The sequence below is a fragment of the Drosophila miranda genome (assembly GCF_003369915.1).
Source record: "Drosophila miranda strain MSH22 chromosome Y unlocalized genomic scaffold, D.miranda_PacBio2.1 Contig_Y1_pilon, whole genome shotgun sequence".
Lineage (NCBI taxonomy): Eukaryota > Metazoa > Arthropoda > Insecta > Diptera > Drosophilidae > Drosophila > Drosophila miranda.
The window spans coordinates 21,481,870-21,499,188 of record NW_022881603.1 but is presented as its reverse complement, the minus strand read 5'-3'; the positions used below and the strand labels follow the sequence as shown (position 1 = coordinate 21,499,188).

Genomic DNA, 17,319 nt, shown 5'->3' with positions numbered 1-17,319 from the left:
TACATCCACTAAGTAATTTGGCTTGGCCGCGACGGTCAGTCCGACCGATTTCTTCCGACTTTCCATCTGTATCTCTTCTTCGGAAAGCTCGAAGTGTGGATTTCTGGGCCAGCTCTCTTCTTCAAACTTTAAGAACTCTGGTCCACCAAACCAGATCGACTGCACGATTTCCTCTACGTCACAACCTCTCGAAACTATGTCTGCTGGGTTCTGTTTTGTTGGCACATGCCGCCACGTAGCTTCACTTGACCACTCTTAAATCTCCGCTACTCGGTTCGCAACGAATGTTGACAACGACGAAGGGTGGGATCTGATCCAATGAAGAGTAACTTCTGAATCTGACCAGAATATCATTTTATCAATTGGAACCTTGAGCAGTGATTTGATTCGGTGACAAAGGTCTGCTAGAAGGTGAGCGGCAAATAACTCAAGCCTTGGGAGCGTTTTCGTCTTGAGTGGCGCTACTTTCGACTTTGCAGTCAACAAGGAGACCTTGAAACCTTCTGCAATCTTTCTACGGATATAGACGCAGGCTCCATAAGCTCTCATGGATGCGTCGGCAAAGGCATGTACTTGAATCGGTGACATGGGATCAGTATGCACAAATCGAGTTATGGTAATCTTCTCCAACTGACCCAAGGATTCTTTTAATAAGTTCCATGCTTTTCCAAGTTCATTGGAATTGACTCATCCCAATCTAGCTTGTTGAGCCAAAGCTCCTGCAGTAGGATCTTTCCCTTAATTACTAAAGGACTTAACAAGCCAAGGGGGTCAAACAGCTTTGATGTGTCAATTTGGAACTTATTTTTTATTTTTATTTATTGAAGAAGAACCTGAGCCACATCAGACTTAATTGTCTTTAACTCCTCTACGCAACCAGCACCAGTCAACATGTCATCGACATAGAAGTCGGAGTCAATAACTTCAGCAGCTTAAGGGAGTGAGAGTTTTGCAGACTCACTCAACCTCTTCAAACACCGAATAGCCAAAAATGGGGCTGGTCCAGTCCCATATGTTACGGTGTTGAGCTGGTATATTCTCAAGGACACAGACGGGTCTCTTCTCCACACTATGAGCTGGAATTGTCTATCCGCATCAGCGACCAAGACTTGGCGATACATCTTTTTGACATCGGCTGTCAAGGCGTACCTGTGTAGTCTGAATCGGAGCAATGTCGAATGCAGCTCATCCTGTATCGTAGGACCGACCATCAATATGTCGTTCAAGGCCACCTGAGAGGACGTTTTACAAGACCCATCGAAAACGACGCGGAGCTTGGTCGACGTGCTTTGAGGCCTCAACACACACTGATGTGGAATGAAATAATGTGGAGTTTTGGGGATTGTGTTGTCTGTGGTAGACATGTGACCCAAGGAGAGGTACTCTTCCATGAACTCCAAGTACATTTTCTTCAACTCGGGGTCACGAGACAATCTTTTTTCAAGCGATAAAAACCGCCGTTTAGCCACTTCAAAGGAGTTGCCTAAGATACTGGGATCTGATTTGAACGGCAGTCTTACTTCAAACCGACCTGAAGGCACGACCTGAGTAGTCCTTCTATAATGCTTTTCACATAACTTGTGTTCAGGAGATAAAGACTTTTTAGAAGACGGCAATTCTTCCAGTGACCAAAACTTTTGTAATGTATTGTCGATGTGGATCACTGACTCTTCTCGACAACTCAAACAATTCCTAGCTTCTTGGGTGGCAGTCACCTTTGGAGTGTATCTGCCCGACACAATCCAGCCGAGAAGCGTTTTCTGCAGAGTTGGATAGTCAGGACCTTGTCGAATCTAACCAACAGATAAAAGTTCGAAAAATGTTTCTGCACCTATCAACATATCTATCTTCTGTGGCTTGAAGAAATATGGGTCTGCAAGTGGTAAGTTCTTCGGGATTTTCCAGTCACTCACGTTAAGTGTCTGATCAGGGTGATACCCCGAAATGGACTTTAGAATCCAGAAATCAACCGAAAACTCACTACCAGTAATTCGCGACTTCACCACCGTGTGTATCTTTTTCTTGACTTGTGAATTGGATTCACCAATACCAAGCAAGTTGATACACGACTCCTCCCTACGGATCTGTAAGCGCTGTGCTAAGTCCTCAGTTATAAAATTGGTTTGAGACCCCGAGTCAAGCAGAGCTCGGGCCAAAACATGTTCACCATTATTTGTTCGGACGCTTACGATCGACGTAGCCAGAATAACTCTATCCATAGCTGTCGCATGGAGAGCATGCGAAGTGGAAGGTTGATTCTGATTGGGAGGAGGAGAAGAATTCTCTGGGGGTGATGGTAACGCTAGACTTTTATTCGCCACTGTGTATCTATGCAATAAGGTATGGTGTGAGCAGCCACACACTCGACACTTCTTAGCTTTGCATCGTACTACAGAGTGGCCTGGCTGCAGACAATTGATGCACAAGGATGCAGTTTTTGCGAATTCGAATCTTTGCATTACTGCCAGCCGACCAAATGGACTGCAATCTGTCAACAAATGGCCTTTCGCATTGCAGTAGCTGCATTGTTGGTTTTTGGTATTCGCGGTGGAACACGCGAAGGAGCTCCGATTATGCGGCTTGCTTGGCACAGCTTTCTGCTCCTGCTTTGGTTTGTCCGAATTTTCGGCCGAAAGATGCTGATGTCTGCGATTAAGCAACTTTTCACAGTCCGTCCAAAGTGGCAGTTTGTCATAATCGAGCTGTTCTTCCCATTTCTCTTTGGTCACCGGATCGACTCTGCTCAAGACGAGATGAATAATCAAGCCTCGCATTCGAGATCTTTTTATCATCGACTATCGACAACAACGAACCATATATGGATGAGGCGGTATCGATAAGGTTTCTTAAGGACGATGCTGATTGCTGGGTCATTTTGGGAAGACTAAATAGGGCATCAATGTGAATTTTAGAGATCAGACAATCATTATCGTAGACCCGTTTTAAGCTAGCCATTGCTTTCTCGTAGTTGGTCTCGGTTACTTGGAAAGCCCTAACTGTTCCCAACGCTTCACCGGAGAGACACGAAAGCAAATGGTTGAACTTTTCGATAATTGGAATGCTTTGGTCATTGTGAACTAGAGTCTCAAATAAACCTATGAAGTTTTTAAAGTCCGAAAAGTTGCCGCTGAACTGCGGCAGAGCTAACTTCGGAAGGCGAGTACGAGTATGGGCCACCATAAGCTGGTACTGCCGGTATTGTCTCATCAGCTGTCTTTAATGCGCAAATGAGAGACATTAATTTTGCCTTTGTGACAATTGAGAGTTCTTCCAACTCGACTCCAAATTCATCGTCAATGTCTATATCTTCAATCTTCTCTTGAAGTTCGCGTGCCGTGTCAATGCTACGCATCAGCGTTTCGAGTCTGCACTCGAGCTCCGTCAATACCAGCGGAATATCCCCCGCTTCTAAACGGTCCGCTAAAAAACGAATGCCTTTGACACGGCAACTGCGCTTTTTCTTCAGCTCTTCAAGGGCAATATTGTTGGCTTTTGAGGTCATATTGATTCTCAATACAAGCAACTGAAGGCGAAAGATCGTTTCTAATAATCGTATTTAATGCCGAGGCACCCAATGAAATAATGGGTAATTGTACCCACACGAGGTGAAAAACAAATATACCCGAAAAATTTAGGGTAGAGCGTCGCTTGGCTGGCGCGTACACGAAAACCACACAAGAATAGCAACGAACTGCACTGGTGACAAGCGAAAACGAAAAATTTCACCGCTGCAGTTCTGAAGAATGGATGTTGTGTATACGTATGCTCCGGCAACGATCGACGCTAAATTGATTTGCGAGGCACGACTTTGTCTTAATTGATAGTTGGATCCTACTGACACCAAACGAATATACCCGACGAAAACAGGGTAGCGCGTCACTTGGTGTTTGGTTTGGATCAAGCGCGCCAAACAAAAGAACAACGATAAGCAACGGTGAAGAGCGAAAGCGAGACGAAAAAATTCACCTCTGCAGCTGCGTATTGGTATGCGTGCTTGGCCAACGACCCAACTATACATATATTTGACACAACGAAAACGAGAAAGGGGAAAGGGGTGACAGCGATTGCAGTTAAAATGAGTTATGTGTAGTTATTGCGTCCAAGAGGGTTTGATGTACATATGTATATATGTATTAATATATATATGCTCAACTCTAACTACAGCATGCAATCTAGCTCTACTATGTCATACGTATGTATGTGCCAAGAATTGAAAGCGAGGTGCAATTGTTTCAGCACAAGACAATAATTGCGAGTTTTTTAATCTTTTTCGTCTTCACTCGAGCTTTCAATTTTTTGCACAAATACCTCTTGAGAAGATTGGAAATTCCAGGTGCTGTACTCTCCTCTTCTTATACTGGATGCTCCACTTGGATCTTCTTGGGTAGATGGTATGTATATGTGTATCTCCTTTTGTATATAGCTGCAGACAGGGTATTGCACGACCGACGCGGTGATTTTTAGTTTTGTTTGTTGAATTATTTGCACACACGTCGCGGTCAATTTGGCAATTTAGCTGCAGCACATATGCATGTACATGTAGGTATAATAGATTTTGGCTATTTATCTTTTCTCCACTGTGTCACTGTCACTTTTGCCTTCCACTTGAATTAATACGTTTAAATTGCAAGTCCACCCGGGGGCGCCATGAAATTTTAGAATAGTTTTTCTAAATAACAATACCGAAACAATTTGGGTGACTGCAATTTTGTATTTTAATACGACGAAAAAAAAAGGAGTGCGTGCGTTCGATTTCATGGATTTTTCTCGACTTTCTTCATATATTAAAACAATTTCTTCTGTGCCTACCTTACCTACGGTGGCAAAGCGGGGCGAATTCGCCAAGAGCGAGAGAGCGAGCTTTTATTGCGCTCCCGCTTTGCCCTATCCTAACTTACACTAGACTTCATGAGATACTATCCTAATAACAATTATTATTATCCAAATGGCGCTACAAATGTCATGTAGCCTTCGTGGCCTTCCCCCTCCTTAACCTAAAACTGAAAAGTCAATGCTTAAAACTAGAAAATAAGGAAAAGTCAAAAATCTTAATTCTAATAAAATAAGGAGGGACCCGTCCAATGGGAAAATGCCGGCGAGTTGATGGGCGGAAAAATGTGGGTGGAGCGTACGCTCCCTCACACCCCCTCCATACTTCGGGGGTGCCGAAGAGTGACGGTGACGGCCCGGCTGCGGGTAATCTTTATGCGGAAGCAAGTGCCGTCATGGACCTCCAGTCGCCGGACTCCCAGTCGGTAGGCGCGATCGCGTAAGAATACGGTGATGTTGGATATGAGGTCCCGAGGCAACTGTCGACCTGGCGCGTTGCCCCGCCATTCGGGTCGGCCATCTCGCCATACTCCAGCGGGAGGCTCTCTTCGGAGTCGAAGTCAACGACTCCCTCATCGGGACGTTGTGGGGGTAGTCCGGCGTGGGCGGCTACGAGGGGAGGCGGGACGTCATCTGACCCCGACGGGTTGGCTGGTGCCCACTGCTGGTTCGCCTGGGGCGCGAAGCCCAGGCTCATGAGGGACCTGGAATCGGACCCTCCGTCGTCGCGTTGGGGTCCTACTCTTTCCCCTGCATCGCTTGCGTGGGACACGTCGGAGTAATGTGGTCCAGCACCGTCCTCCGGATTCGTCCTCGCGGTGTGCTGCTGGAGGGGTGGCTGCCCGACCTTGACCGGCCAGGTTCCACTCGGCCCAAAGGGGCGAGTCCCATTCGTTCCCGCGAGCCAGTGGGTGTCTGTTCCCTTCGTCCTGCAGCGTGGACGCCAGGCTTTGAGCGTCGCGTATTGTCTCGTGCTCGTCGGTGTCCGTTGTCGCGTTGTCGTCGTCGATAGCCCCATAACTCCCGAACAACGGCGATTCATGGCGGCGACGTCGCGATTAGGCGCCGAGCGGACACCTGCAGTTGCGAAGCGGCCATCGGGCTCTACTTCCTCTTCGGCGTCGGTCCCCGGGTCCTGGGTTTGTCGGTCGATCCACCCTTGGATGTCTGCCGCGCGCTGGCCCCATGGCATCCTGTCCGGTTGTCGAAGTGTCGCCTCTCCGACCCGCCTCAGCTGGGCTTGACGGGAGGCGGATGGCCCATTGGGGTCGACGATCCAGCCACGAGCCCGGTTTGTTGTTGGTTCGTCGGCAGATGCCGGGACTTCAGGCAGCTGGTCTCCGCTAGGGTGTCCCGTTGTATCACCATTTGCCCCTAGGGGCCGAGCTTGCCTTCCGTCTCTTAGACGCTTCATGTCTTCAGTCGATTCTAGGGAGAAAATGCCTGTCGGTTAGAACCTGCCTGTCTTAACTAGAAGTATTAATTCCCTCCCCCTATCCTGCTTGAGCGGTGCGAGTAAGAAGATGTTTACATTGGGTGTAGTACTTATCTAATCCCATAAGGGGATGTATACGTAGCTTACGGTTTCGTGGGTCGCGCCCCTTACGGGGCGAGGACGTGACGGTAGCGCGCTACCGCAAGTGGCCCTTGCGAAGTCGGCAGGTCATTCAGGTCTCTCCAACGTCGTTGGGTTCTCCTCAGGGTGGTCCACTCCGCAGTTTTCCTTCGTTTGCCTTGATGAACCTGTAGTCGAGGTTCACGGTAACTGGGTTAGTCGAGTCTGATCTTCGAAAAGGGTTGCGTTGTCGACCGGCCGCGGCATCGGCTAACGAGGCGAGTTGATAATTCGTTGGGGGGTGAGGTGCGAGTTGGTCTACCTTGACCCGCCTATGTCCTTCGGGGCCGTGGTCTTCCAGGCGTAGCGGGTCGTGGTGTAGAGCGATGCTGGTTTCCCGTGGGGTCGTTCGCTCTGATTGAGCCGCACTGCTGGGAATTTCTGATTTGGCTCGCGTCGATCGTGTTATATTTTTAGCGCAGCCGGGTCCGTCTCGGTCGGGGCTTAGATGCGTTGTTCTTGTATTGCTGCTGGGTCTGGCGTGGTCGAAACTTAGATACGTTGTCCTGATGTTACTGCTGGTTCTAGCGTGGTCGTGGCTTAGCTCCGTTGTCTTGGTAGGGATACTCTGGGTGGTTTTCGAGGCAGACGGACTGGCCCTGGGTGTGTCCAGCGGTGTCGCAGTCGTCTCCGTCGAATCCTCGTTGCTCTGGGTGTTCTTCGAGGCGGACGGACTGGCCCTGGGTGTGTCCAGCGGTGTCGCAGTAGTCTCCGTCGAATCTTCGTTGCTTTGGGTGTTTTTCGAGGCGGACGGACTGGCCCTGGGTGTGTCCAGCGGTGTCGCAGTCGTCTCCGTCGAATCTTCGTTGCTTTGGGTGTTCTTCGAGGTGGACGGACTGGCCCTGGGTGTGTCCAGCGGTGTCGCAGTCGTCTCCGTCGAATCTTTGTTGCTTTGGGTGTTCTTCGAGGCGGACGGACTGGCCCTGGGTGTGTCCAGCGGTGTCTCAGTCGTCTCCGTCGAATCTTCGTTGATGGTTCTGGCGCGAGATTCTGGTGCGTTGTCACTGGTACATTGCTGGGTCTGGCGTGGTCGGGATTCTGGTGCGTTGTCACTGGTACGTTGATGGGTCTGGCGTGTTCGAGACTCCGGTGCGTTGTCATGGTTACGTTGATGGGTCTGGCGTGGTTGAGATTCTGGTGCGTCGGCTTCGTCCGGTGGGTCGCTGTTGGATTGGTCGAGTGGGTAGGAGCAGCGGATGCAGTCGCGGGACTTTCGTCACTAAAAGTAACCATGCGGGGCCGAGTCGAGGATGATGTGGGGATCGGGTTGGTTTCCCGGATCGCCCGCTGGGTCAACTGCAAGTACGCTCGTCCGCATTGTATTATGGCCTGGACGCCGCAAAGGAAATCGAGCCCCAGTATGATGTCGTCCACTACCTTGACCGAAACTGCTTGCGTCACCTCCTTTGGCCGCCAGGCGGACGGTAGTCCTTATATTCCGTGCGTTCCCTCCGGTACTTACTTCATGAGCGATGCGTTGACTGACGAAAAACCGCGTTGCTCCCGTGTCGTGGGTAGCTGTGATTAGTACTCCTTCGATGGTTACTAGCGCGGCGATCCTGCCTCCTTCAAAACTTAAGAGATGAGTTACTCCTGGGGGCCCTGGAGGTATGTCTCCGATCGGATCCCTGACGAGCGGAGACTCGGCCCGTTTCCCGACTCGGATAGCCTACAGCAGTCGATCGTCCGGATGCCGCGGTTGCCACACTCCCAACAGAATAGCACTTGCCGATTCCCGCATGAACTGCTGAAATGACCTTCCTCCCCGTAATTACGGCAGGCCCGGGGTGTGTTCACCGGCCGGTCTCCATCCTGGGTCACTACGCGGCTTGCCGTCTCGGCGCTCCGGGAGGGCCCGGTGTCGTCTGGAGGGGCATGCTGTGGGGTGGATAATCCGGGTCCTTGGTATGATGGCGTTCTGGCTTTCGTATTTGGGCGGTCGTTAGCTGGGTTGGTTTGTTCGCGGTCCCGCGTTGTCTCGTACGCTACTATCAATTGGGTCAGTTCTCGCAACGTCTCGAACTCATGTCTACGGGTGAACAGTTGGTATTCCGGCCGAAGGTTCTCGTAGATCCTGTCCAGCTCCCTGTCTGGAGTATACTGAGCTCGTTGCATCATGAGTCGGAGGTCGATAAAGTAGTCCTGAAAGGCTTCTCGGGGTCGTTGGCGACGGGAGCGGATCGTATCTTCCAAGCGCTGAAAGTATCGCGGGGGTAGGAAGAACTCCAAGAACTCCTTCCGGAACTCGGTCCATGGCTTACCTAGCATCTGGAACGTCCTAAGCCATCCTTCTGCCTTGCCAGCTAGTAGCCCGGAGATGGCTCGCGGCAGTTGTGCTAGGCTTCCGCCATATGAGTCGACCCTTTCTTCCAACCGTTCGATGAAAGCCAGCGCATCCGAGTGTCCGTCGAACTTCAGACCCCAATTGCGCAGCTTATCGGCCAGGGCGGCGAAGGAAATTTCTTCCCTTCCGGGTCGCGAACTTCCGGCTTCCTCGGGGAAGCGGTGCTGGTGGTGATTGTCACCATGTCGCCGGTCAGTCGTGGTTTCAAGCCGGCCAGAGTCGCCGTGAGCTGCGCGCGGGAATTCGGGAATTATGATAGATAGAGGCTGCTCCGCACAGATCCCTTTCTTCCGCTCTCGCTGACTCGGTCCCGGCGACGGGGACGTGTTCCTCGGGCTTCTCGGGCTGGGCGCGCTGTCGAAGACCATTCCGAGCTCTTTGATCCGTTTTTCGATCCCAGTCGGATGCTCACCGCGCGAGATAAAGGCCGAGATCCGGCTGTCCCGGTTTCACCGAGGCCGAATTCGGCGGCGATGGCCTGCAATTCGTCCTTGCGCCGATACGAAATCCACTGTACCCCCATGTCGAAGCACGGTGGTCGAACTGGCACTTCGAGGTCTTTCGCGTTTCCGACGGTAGTATCACGTATTGAGCCTCCGGTAGAATCTTTTCTTAGGTCACGCACTGAATACTGGAGTCCTTGGGGCTAGTCACGGAAGCACGGCGTATGTACGGTTAACACGGTTGTCCAGTGGAGGCGTCCTTGGCGTCCTTGCTGCTTGGGGTCCTGGTCGATAGTCCTTGCTATCGCTGTCCTTGGAATTGTCCTGACTGTTGATCCTGGCTAGGCCGGTCGATAGTCCTTGCTGTCGTTGTCCTGGGGATTGTCCTTGTGGTCCTGGTCGTGCTGGGTTCGTTGATTTAAGCGTTGGATCTCGTCCCGTGTTGATGGCTGAACGCTCACTGATCACTTTGAAGGCTGGGCGTTTACTTTCGGCTATAGTTTTGTAGGCTGGGCTTTGAATGCATTGAATGACTGCTCTGAAGACCGGGCGTTGACTATTCTCGCTGAGGGTCGGGCATCGACTGTTCTCGCTGAGGGCCGGGCGTTGACTATCGGCTATTGTTTTGTAGGCCGGGCATTGAATGATCGCGCTGAAGACCGGGCGTTGACTATTCTCGCTGAGGGCCGGGCGTTGACTATCGGCAAAGACTATACAATACCAAGATGTCGCATGAGGAACAAATGCTTTTTCAATTTTCGTTTGACGCTTCATGGTACGGGCGCGCGGGGCTAGTACTTCAATTCTCTTTTACGCTACCTTCGCCTCCGAAGTGCTACTCGGCTTCGTCAATGCCTCGGTCAGCACGAGCTCGAGCCCATGATGCAATTATACAAGGTGGTCTCGTCGGGAGCCGAAGTTGCATGCTTGCTTGTTGATGATGAAGGTTGTTCACGGACGAATTTTTTGATATATTCTTAACCCTTATGTCCCGACAACAACAAAATTATAAAAAGCATATAAAAACGAGGGGGAACGTTGTGAGTTGCTGCGGACACCGCAACTCTACAGTTATACCCGATACTAAGTCAGTATGGCTCTCCTCCCGCAGACGCCGCTAATATTAAACGACACGACAAAGAGTGCGTGCGAGAGAGACAGAAAATCAATCTGAGCGTGACGTCGGGCGCTGCGTAGCCAGTGCAAATTGATTTGTTCCTTTTGGCTATAAAAATTATCTGATCTGGTCCAGATTCAGCAATCTGATAAATATGGTCGTTATCTATGATTCTGCGTTTTTAGTTTTCTCGAATGTGCAATATTGTGGATGCAACAGATGTTCGTCCTTTGTGGGGGCGGAAGGGGGTGGGGCGAAATTCTGAGATATACGTTTTATAGTGAGATCTAACAGAAGTGCGGATACCAAATTTGGTTACTCTAGCCTTAATAGTCTCTGAGATTTGTGGATGCCCCAGATTTTCGTCCTTTGCGGGGGCGGAAGGGGATGTGGCGAAATTTGGACACGAAACGGTCAAGGTCCGATATCACAGGAGTGTGGATACCAAATTTGGTTGCTCTGACTCTTATAGGTTCTGAGATCTTTGAACTCATATTTTGCAATTGGCAAAACCGACCATGAAACCTGTGTGTGAGAGACAGAGCGAGTAAGAATGAAATTGTTTTCTTGATTCTGGCTATAATAATTATACGATCTGGTTGAGATCTTACATTCTAAAACATATAGTCATCCTCTATGATTCTGCGTTTTTGGTTTTATCGTATCTTTAAAAATGTGGATGCCACAGATTTTCGTCCTTTGTGGGGGCGGAAGTGGGCGGGGCAAAGTTTTGAAATATTTTTGTAGCAGTGACATATCACAGATGTCTGGATCCAAAACATCGTTGCTCTAGCTCTTATAGTCTTTGAGCACTAGGCGCTGAAGGGGACGGACGGACGGACGGACAGGGCTCAATCGACTCGGCTATTGATGCTGATCAAGAATATATATACTTTATGGGGTCGGAAACGATTCCTTCTGGACGTTACACACATCCACTTTTACCACAAATCTAATATACCTCAATACTCATTTTGGGTATCGGGTATAAAAATACCGCAGAATTAGAAGTAATCTTTATATATTATGTAAAAGAACATTTTAATATAACTAAAAATGTTGAAGAAAAATTATTAATGGCTGCATAAAATTTAAATATTAATATATCAGTAAAATCATTTTATTTTAAAATTTTAAAACCCACGGGCCTGTTAAGGGTTAATCAACATCAACATATACCGTCTCACTCACACTCACTATACTATGTGCCCTTCACTCGCACTTATTGCTAGCATACGTTAAGGGACTAACTTTTGCCGAAGAGACCACCTTGTATAATTGCATCATGCTCGAGCCAACCCAGAAATATGCTTGTAGTTGTGTATATGTGTGTATGTCCTAGGTCGGCACGGCCATAAACCGGTTTCGCCCGCAGCATTTACGGCTTTTAGCTTCACACACAAGTGCACTGAAAGCATGTCAGTGTCTGCGTGCCGAAACCGTAGGGCAGCGTGGTCGCTGATGTCTTTGGCGCGGCACAGTGGGGACTCAGCCGAAATAGTCAAAAAATTGTATGAGTGCTTTAGATAAATTTAATGTACGCATCTAATAGAGAATTTTCCAATCGAATTTTCAAGATAGTTTTAGTTTAGGAGATATAAGCACTCAAAGTTTAAAATTTTTTCAGTGTGCAAATATTTATTGACTAACTAACTAATTTAGCAAGCTGAGACGGCCAAAGGTCCCACTGTGCCGCTCCAAAGACATCGGCGATCCGCGACCACCGCTTCGACGGTGCTGTTGCCGAACAGACGAAACCGATGGGCAGCGGGGTCGCGGTAGAGACGAAGTACAGGCGAAAAGGGAATTGAAACCCCGCGCGCTCCCTCGTGCCTTTTGGGTCCTAATGTTAGGACCCGCCATAGAACAGCTTTTTGGTCGCTCATGCGACATATTGGTATTGTATAGTCTTTTCTATCGGCTATTGTTTTGTAGGCCGAGCATTGAATGATCGCGCTGAAGACCGGGCATCGAATGACTGCTCTGAAGACCGGGCGTTGACTATTCTCGCTGAGGGCCTGAGTACGAAATATATAGCCGGGCTGGTTGGTCTTCGGGAGGATTCCGGCCTCTACCGCTCACGACTCGCTGCTCGCCGCGTACGTGTCGCTCTCTCTCTAGCGATTTCTGCCCAGCTTCGGCTCGGTTCTCTTTCTCTGCCGCCACGCCGCGTCGCTCTCCTCCTCATGTGGGCGCAGCGGCCACGTGCTGATGCTATTGCTAGGGAGGTTGGTTAGGGAAGCCAGCCTCGGCTGTACGTGAATAATGGGCGACCTCACGAGCGGTTTTTATACCCGATACTCAAAATGAGTATTGGGGTATATTAGATTTGTGGTAAAGTGGATGTGTGTAACGTCCAGAAGGAATCGTTTCCGACCCCATAAAGTATATATATTCTTGATCAGCATCAATGGCCGAGTCGATTGAGCCATGTCTGTCTGTCCGTCTGTCCGTCCGTCTGTCTGTCCGTCTGTCCGTCTGTCCGTCCGTCCGTCCGTCCGTCCGTCCGTCCGTCCGTCTGTCCGTCCCCTTCAGCGCCTAGTGCTCAAAGACTATAAGAGCGAGAGTAACGATGTTTTGGATCCAGACTTCTGTGATATGTCACTGCTACAAGAATATTTCAAAACTTTGCCCCGCCCACTTCCGCCCCACAAAGGGCGAAAATCTGTGGCATCCACAATACGATACGACGATACGACGATACGAGAAAACTAAAAACGCAGAATCGTAGAAGATGACTATATCTTCTAGAGTGCAAAATCTGAACCAGATCGTATAATTATTATAGCCAGAATCAAGAAAACAATTTCATTCTTTCTCGCTCTGTCTCTCTCTAACACACAGGTTTCATGGTCGGTTTTGCCAAATGCAAAATATGAGTTCAAGGATCTCAGAACCTATAGGAGCCAGAGCAACCAAATTTGGTATCCACACTCCTGTGATATCGGACCTTGACCATTTTGTGTCAAAATTTCGACACACCCCCTTCCGCCCCCGCAAAGGACGAAAATCTGAGGCATCCACAAATCTCAGAGACTATAAAGGCTAGAGTAACCAAATTTGGTACACACACTCCTTTAAGATGTCACTATAAAAAATATATCTCAAAATTTCGCCCCACCCTCTTGCGCCCCCACAAAGGACGAAAATCTGTTGCATCCACAATATTGCAGATTCGAGAAAACTAAAAACGCAGAATCATAGATAATGGCCATATCTATCAGATTGCTGAATCTGGATCTGATCAGATCATTTTTATAGCCAAAAGGAACAAATCAATTTGCAGTGGCTACGCAGCGCCCGACGTCACGCTCAGACTGATTTTCTGTCTCTCTCGCACGCACTCTTTGTCGTGTCGTTTAATATTAGCGGCGTCTGCCGGAGGAGAGCCATACTGACTTAGTATCGGGTATAACTGTAGAGTTGCGGTGTCCGCAGCAACTCACAACGTTCCCCCTCGTTTTTTATAGAGATATACAGCTATTCTTGTTCTAATGATTCCGACTGGCCGTGCTTGCGAATGGTACAGTCCCGATTCCCCCTGCTACTCGTTTATTTATTTTTTTTTTTTTATTTTTTTTTTTTTTTGATCGACTGTTCCACTTAACGCCCCAAAACATAACGGAATCCCGGAGTCCCTGCTCGGGCGCCATCTGTAAGGAAGCGATCCTGGGCTGGGGTACATATCTCAGTCTACTCCAGGGTCGAAATTACAGCAATATTTATAATTTGCCGGGACTCCGTATTTCGGACCGACGATGGGGGACGGGGCCGCAGTCGCGCGGACGGGGGCGATCGTAGCGTGGGACGGGGCAGTTGGTTTCACCGAGAACACTCCGGTTATCGCCGAATAGCGCCTTCACGGCCCCACCGAACTCAGAATCAATACGGAGGTCTTTACTATGCGATAATACCGACAGGTGTCGCCGAGAGTACCTATCGCCGGACAGTACTTACGGGACCCTGTCGGCCTAAGAATTACTACGACGCGGAAAGGGGACTTTGCTATGCGGAAATACCGGCAAGTATCGCCGAGAGTACCTAGGCTATCGCCGGACGGTACTCACGGGACCCTGTCGGCCTAAGAATTACTACAACGCGGAAAGGGGAACTTTGCTATGCGGGAATACCGACAAGTATCGCCGAGAGTACCTAGGCTATCGCCGGACGGTACTTACGGGACCCTGTCGGCCTAAGAATTACTACGACGCGGAAAGGGGAACTTTGCTATGCGGAAATACCGATAAGTATCGCCGAGAGTACCTAGGCTATCGCCGGACGGTACTTACGGGACCCTGTCGGCCTAAGAATTACTACGTGGGTCAGGGATATCGACAGGCATCGCCGAGAGTGCCTAGGCAATCGCCGGATAGCACTTACGGGACACCGCCGAACTAAGAATTACTACGGGGGTCAGGGATATCGACAGGCATCGCCGAGAATGCCTAGGCAATCGCCGGATAGCACTTACGGGACACCGCCGAACTAAGAATTACTACGAGTACGAGAATACCGACGCGTATCGCCGAGAGCGCTTAGGCAATCGCCGGATAGCACTCACGGGACACTATGGGGCTAAACATTACCGCGAAAATCTTTATCATACAGGGCAGGTATCGCCGAGAGGGCTTAGGCAATCGCCGGACAGCCCCTTCGGGACCCAGGGAACTACGGGGATCAGGCGAGACACCAACAGGAGTCACCGGGGGGCGCTTAGACGATCGTCGGATAGCGGCCTCGGGACCCTGCGGGGTCACAAACTATTGGAGGGAATCATGCGGAGGGAACAACGACAGGTATCACCGAGAACGACTAGGCAATCGCCGGACAGCGGCCTCAGGACCCTGTCGGGCTACGAACTACTGGATGGAATCACACGGACTCGGGCAAGAGACGGGAGGAAAGGCAGAGAAGATGAAGCCACGGGCCTCCAGGTTCCCTAGTGTATAGATTGTTGGAGGTCGTGCTATGTTTCTGTTATATTCGTTACATTTCACTTTATTCTTTCTTGGTTCCCTACCTATCGCACCGCCCAGCAGCCCGTATACACGTCTAGAGACTAGCTTACCCCTGAACTCCCACGCTTGTACTCGTCGAAAGCCTCCTCTTCCCCGTGGGTGCAGCGTAGATGCAGGAACTCCTCTCCGTAAGTGTAGTATCGATGCAGGGTCTTCTCCCCGTAAGCGCAGCGTCGATGCCGGATCTTCCCCGTGTCACTGATACCGTTGGCGTGGATCCGGGCCGCCACTTGTTTTTACTTTTTCCAAGCCACTCGAATTTTTCCGCGAACACGTCCGACTCCTACGACTGCTCCCAATCGACTCTTTTCTTCCACGTTTTCCCAGCTCAGAGCCGGCGTTCTGCTGGCTCTCCGATCCAGCGTCAGCGTGGGCGGCTAGCGTCGTCATCTTCCGCGGCGGCAGAGGGCCGGCGCCGTCGTTCGGCGTCTATAGCTGCGCTTGTGACTTCGACTCTCTTCTCCGCTGCTGGCGCGTCGTTGCTGGATTTGATTGCTGTTTTCAGCGGTCCTCTTGTGCCGTTGCTGCGTTGATGCTGTTATCTTATCTTTTCAGCGCTTCTCCTCTGCCGTTGCTGCGTCGATGCCGGCGGCTCGCTGTTCTCGGCGTTTCTCTTATGCCGCTGCCGCGTCGATGCCGGCAGCTTATCTTTTCGGCGCTTCTCGTCTTCGGCCGTCGCTGAATTGATGCTGTTGGCTACCGTTTCGGCTCTTGGTGTATTTCTCTCTCTCTTTGGCTTCCGCTGCGTTGTTGTTGTCGGGTTTTGTTTCTTGGTGTATTCCTCCCCGTTTTGGCGTCGGTGCCGTTAGGTTTCGGTTCTCGGTGTATTCACGCCGTTGCTGCGTCAATGCCGTTGGTTTTCGGTCCTCGGTGTATTCCTCTCACGTTTTGGCTGCTGCTGCGTCGTTGTTGTTGGGTTTGTGCTCTCTCGGTGTATTCACGCCGTTGCTGCGTCGATGCAGTTGGTTTTCGGTCCTCGGTGTATTCCTCTCTCGTTTTGGCTGCTGCTGCGTCGTTGTTGTTTGGTTTTGGTTCTGAAAAGCCAGTGGCGTCCGCCGTGATCCGCGACTTGCCCCCCTTTAAAGAAGATAATAAGCTACGTGGGGCTTAGAGACCCCTCGCGCCGTATAATATATAAAATTAATGTCATGTAGCCTTCGTGGCCTTCCCCCTCCTTAACCTAAAACTGAAAAGTCAATGCTTAAAACTAGAAAATAAGGAAAAGTCAAAAATCTTAATTCTAATAAAATAAGGAGGGACCCGTCCAATGGGAAAATGCCGGCGAGTTGATGGGCGGAAAAATGTGGGTGTACGCTCCCTCACAAATCCAACGTGGTGAAATACTTTGCACCCTGCAGTTTCTCCAACACTGTATCCATATGTGACTTTGGAAAGTTATCGCGAACTATTTTCTCATTCTGCTTTCGGTAATCACAGCATAGTCTCTTGCTACCGTTCTTTTTGGGTACCAACACTACTGGTGATGCATACTCCGATGTACTTGGCTTTATAATCTTCTGAGCCAGCCACTCTTCCACTTGCTTGTCCACGATTTCCTGTTCACACAACGGTAATCGTCTCGGATGCTGGAAAACTGGTATCTCATCCACTAATCCACAAATCTGCTCCAGTATCAATCAAACCTTGGAATACCAAATTCGCGTACTTAATATCCTTTAATTCCAAACCTGATGGAGTGAAAATACCTGACGACTTATCAACGACTTCCTTATCTCGAATAATGTTCGTATTCGATCTCTTTTCTTGTCTGTTTTCGACCTTGACATTACAGCTTGCAGCACGGTGTCCTGGTTGGCCACATTTGAAACAACAAAAATCATTTTTGGGACAATCTTTCCTCAAATGCGATTTGTCTCCACACTTAAAACATTTCCTAAAATTCTCTGCCTTCGACCCTTTCACCGAACTCCCACTTTTATTACTCAGCGGCC

General features: G+C 49.8%; 1 protein-coding gene across 1 annotated transcript; it reads right to left on the bottom strand.

The window, feature by feature from the left end:
• Positions 1-4,958: 4,958 nt before the first annotated feature.
• On the bottom strand, positions 4,959-15,448 carry LOC117190937. Its single transcript, XM_033395935.1, has 2 exons — positions 15,418-15,448; positions 4,959-6,258 (listed from the first exon to the last, which is right to left on the bottom strand). Exon 2 carries the CDS (start codon positions 6,242-6,244, stop codon positions 5,204-5,206), a length of 1,041 nt encoding a protein of 346 aa, XP_033251826.1. The 5' UTR covers positions 6,245-6,258; positions 15,418-15,448; the 3' UTR covers positions 4,959-5,203.
• Between the last annotated feature and the right edge of the window lie 1,871 nt (positions 15,449-17,319).

Excerpts from the sequence above, each read along its gene's own strand:
- LOC117190937 (XM_033395935.1), bottom strand. The coding sequence starts at position 6,244 with ATGAAGCGTCTAAGAGACGGAAGGCAAGCTCGGCCCCTAGGGGCAAAT.